The sequence below is a fragment of the Papaver somniferum genome, chromosome 4, assembly GCF_003573695.1.
Source record: "Papaver somniferum cultivar HN1 chromosome 4, ASM357369v1, whole genome shotgun sequence".
Classification (NCBI taxonomy): Eukaryota; Viridiplantae; Streptophyta; class Magnoliopsida; order Ranunculales; family Papaveraceae; genus Papaver; species Papaver somniferum.
In genome coordinates this window covers 88463242-88466955 of record NC_039361.1, presented here as the reverse complement: position 1 = coordinate 88466955, position 3714 = coordinate 88463242, and the positions used below count along the sequence as shown (strand labels likewise).

The 3714-nt window shown below is 37.7% G+C and overlaps 1 protein-coding gene across 2 annotated transcripts; it reads left to right on the top strand.

Annotated features, from left to right (window-relative positions):
* Positions 1 to 686: 686 nt before the first annotated feature.
* LOC113276096 (CBBY-like protein) lies at positions 687 to 3197 on the top strand. Of its 2 annotated transcripts, XM_026525681.1 has the most exons (8): positions 688 to 1099; positions 1204 to 1274; positions 1407 to 1565; positions 1709 to 1775; positions 1917 to 2012; positions 2145 to 2191; positions 2380 to 2460; positions 2922 to 3197. In XM_026525681.1, exons 1-8 carry the CDS (start codon positions 770 to 772, stop codon positions 3043 to 3045), a joined length of 975 nt encoding a protein of 324 aa, XP_026381466.1. In that variant the 5' UTR covers positions 688 to 769; the 3' UTR covers positions 3046 to 3197. The 2 variants fall into 2 exon arrangements, with proteins under 2 accessions (XP_026381467.1, XP_026381466.1); XM_026525682.1 differs by lacking the exon at positions 2380 to 2460 and having other exon boundaries at positions 687 to 1099.
* The last annotated feature ends 517 nt before the right edge of the window (positions 3198 to 3714 follow it).

Below are 3714 nucleotides of genomic sequence, written 5' to 3'. Positions count from 1 at the left end.
TTGTTGATAGTTACAAGTATGATCGACAACTTGCTTTGGTGAAGAGATAAGAGTCAAAAAAAAAATTGGAAGATGTTACTATTGTTAAAATTAGATCACCAGCGCGCCCCTTCCGTCCCCGTGCCATTATGGCATGGACAATCCACTAGTCTGTATATCATCAAAAACAGTGTAATTTTATACTTACAGTACTCAGTTGTTCCATCTGGTTCAGAGTATTACATCTATAAACCATAATCATGTATACTGTATGAAACGCTCAGATGATAATATTCACTTCCAACTTTAAGAATGTTAGTGACTCAGTGCTGAGAGGCTATGCCATTTCTGTCATTCCCAGTCTTGAGTCAAGGCTCTCTAAGCAGACAGTGGGTCAAGAGGAAACTTTGTAGAGAATACATAAAAGTGGAGGAGGGATTCAACTGCTTCAGCTCCGGCTCTCTGGACACCAAGTTTCTATGATGCAATCAGACGTTGGAGCAGTGCAAAAATGACAGGAAACACGCCAATTGCTCCCCTGAGCATCGTGCGTGTTTTTAACTGCCCAAGGTTTTCTACTCAACAGTGATTGTATTGGTCCCAGATTTAGTATGAAAGGAAACAAAATGGAACCTATAAAATTGGTTCTATGATCTGGGAACACGATTGGCAGCTCAAAATCCAATCACTAACATTTGTGGCGGGCTAGAGGATAAGTTGAGCACCACAAAGTCGTTGCAAACAAACAGACAGGTAGTGAGAGAGAGAGAAAACTCGAGGAGAGTCCGTAATGGCTTTCCTTACAACTTCAGCTCTTACTTCTCCCTCTAAAACTATTCTCATGAGAACTATAAATTCTTCTTCAACTTCTTTTATTTCTTCTCTCCCTAAGAACTCCATTATCCCATGTTATCAAAGAAGAAGCTTTTCTTCTTCTTTCAGTGAGACAAGTATAGTTACACTTAGAAGAAGAGGAGGAGCTACATTAAAGACTCATAAGGGTGTTACTTGTTCAGCTTCTTCTACTCTTCCCTCAGCTCTTCTTTTCGATTGTGATGGTGTTCTTGTCGACACTGAGAAAGATGGTCATAGGATTTCATTTAACGATACATTTGCTGAAGTAAGATTTCTAGTTCATCTCAATATTATTATCCATTTAATGTTTGAGAATATTTCTTAAACTGGAATCTGGATCTGTCTATTGAATTGGTGATGGTTATACAGATGGAATTGGGCGTAACTTGGGATGTCGATTTGTACGGTGAATTGCTTAAAATTGGGGGTGGAAAAGAGAGGTAATTAAAATTCAATTTTGGACTCATCTCGCATTATTATTATTATGGGGATTTGATGTCCTTAACATTACAATTACAGCGAGGTGAATCGTGAGATGATTTTGATAATTGATTGTGTTTCTATGTTTTCAGAATGACGGCATATTTCAACAAGACGAGTTGGCCAGAAAAAGCTCCAACGGGTAATGAAGAAAGAAAGAAATTCATAGCCTCACTGCACAAGCGGAAAACGGAATTGTTTATGGTTCTTATTGAAAAGAAGTTGCTTCCTCTACGGCCGGGTGTAGCGAAGTTAGTAACTATTCATATGGTCACTTCTTTTCATGTTACTTGTTGACAGTGTTATGCTGCTATCGATGCGAAATTGAACTTCTTTAGTGTATCAGAAATCTATTCGTAAACTGAGCCATTTGATTGACTAACTAAATCTACAGGTTAATCGATCAAGCTTTCGCGAAAGGGGTTAAAGTCGCTGTTTGCAGTACTTCAAATGAGAAAGCGGTATGTACAGTTAGGTCCTACAGGTTTTCAACTAACTTACCACACCACAAAGTGCCACTGGGATAAACTATTGTGTAAAAAGTAGTAATTCGCTCAATCTCTTTTCGCCTTTAATGTGTAAGAATTTATTTCTGATTTCAGGTCTCAGCTATAGTTTCTTGCTTGTTGGGTCCTGAAAGAGCCGAGAAGATTACGATATTTGCAGGGGATGTAGTTCCTCTTAAAAAACCTGATCCAGTATAACCCTTTCTATGTCACTAATACCTATCCAAACATAGATGAATCCCTTTTAGTTTTTTGTTTTTTGTTTTGAAGAAACTTCTGCCGTCAATTGTGGTAACTTGATAATGACTCCATTGTTCTTGGCAGGCTATCTACCTTTTAGCAGCCAGTACTCTAGGTGTCGAGCCATCAAGGTATGGGCATCTACAGAACACATTTTGAGATTGTCTTAACCACTACCCACTTCGATCTAACTACATTAGCGTTCTGTTTTCACGATGGCATTTGTTAAATAATGCTAGCACTTGCTTGATTTTGTAGTTGTGTGGTGGTATAGGGCTAGCATTTGTTAAATAATGCTAACACTTACTTCATTTTGTAGTTGTGTGGTGATAGAGGATAGTGGCATAGGTCTTGTGGCTGCTAAAGCTGCTGGTATGAAGTGCATCATAACAAAAAGCGGGCAAGTCTTTCTCTCGCTAGAAATAGCAAAAACATATGTACTTAGGTCTCATATTCATCATTATCTAGGCACAATATTGAGCAGACACGAGGTTGAGGTAGCCAACAGGCAACAGTACACCCCTCGTGGGGAGTTTTTCTAGTTGGCACTTGCTATGGAAGCCTGAACAGTGGGGCAAGTACCCAATGAAACATAGAAGAAGCCATTAGGCAGGCGGGCAAGTCCAGCTTCTATGATTTCTTTGCTCTTTCTGGCAGCCTAGGCTAGATATATATATATATATATATATATATATATATATATATATATATATATATGGAACAACAGGAATTCGGGAGTTTGAAAATCATCTATATAGTTGCATGTCATTTAAATGTGTAATCATTATAAATTGTGTGCCTAAACTATTAACATATGGCTTGATTTTGCTTATTCAAATTTTCGATTGTTGTTGGTTACAGGTACACATCAGATGAGGACTTTTCAAACGCGGATGCAGTATTTGACTGCATTGGAGATCCACCTGAGGAGCGTTTTGATTTCGCATTCTGCACTAGCCTTCTGGAAAGGCAATTTATAAGCTAAGAGCATGTAAATAGAAGAAAATCCCGCTATATGTTGCCTTCGTAATGGTTTTTATGATTGTATTCATTATCAAATTAGGTTACTAATCGCCAAAAATTTCTCCTTAATTCTAAGACAATGGCCAATAAATTCAAGGCAAATTATTATTTTCATGTTTGTGTAGATGGATAAATCACTCTTTTCACCCATGTATTACACGTTTAGGTTGCTCGTGCTGGTCACAAGGCAAATTTCGCGCTGCACCGGCAGATTTTGGGTTAAGGTACAAATTTCGGTCCCGGTTCATGAGGCAGAGTATAAGTCACGGGGAAGTTTTTGCCATGGTTTGAGCTACAAATTTCGTGTAGCGCAAATTTACTAGGCGAAAAGGGCGATGTTGCCCTAATCTTTGAATGTGTTCCTTAACTGTATATATTGTGTTCATATTTTACCCTTTCTACTAATATATATGCGATCAAATTTCTCAAAGGAACATGCCTTGAATTGTCACAGGAGACTTTAACATAATCTTTAGCCAATCTGAAAAATTAGGAGGGATTACCTTTTATAAAATTAATAGTGAATATTATTATAAAATTCTTGAAAGAGCTGGTCTATATGATACATGTTATATAGTGGATGTGATTACATTTGGGATAACCATAGAGAAGGTAACCAAAACATCAAAAA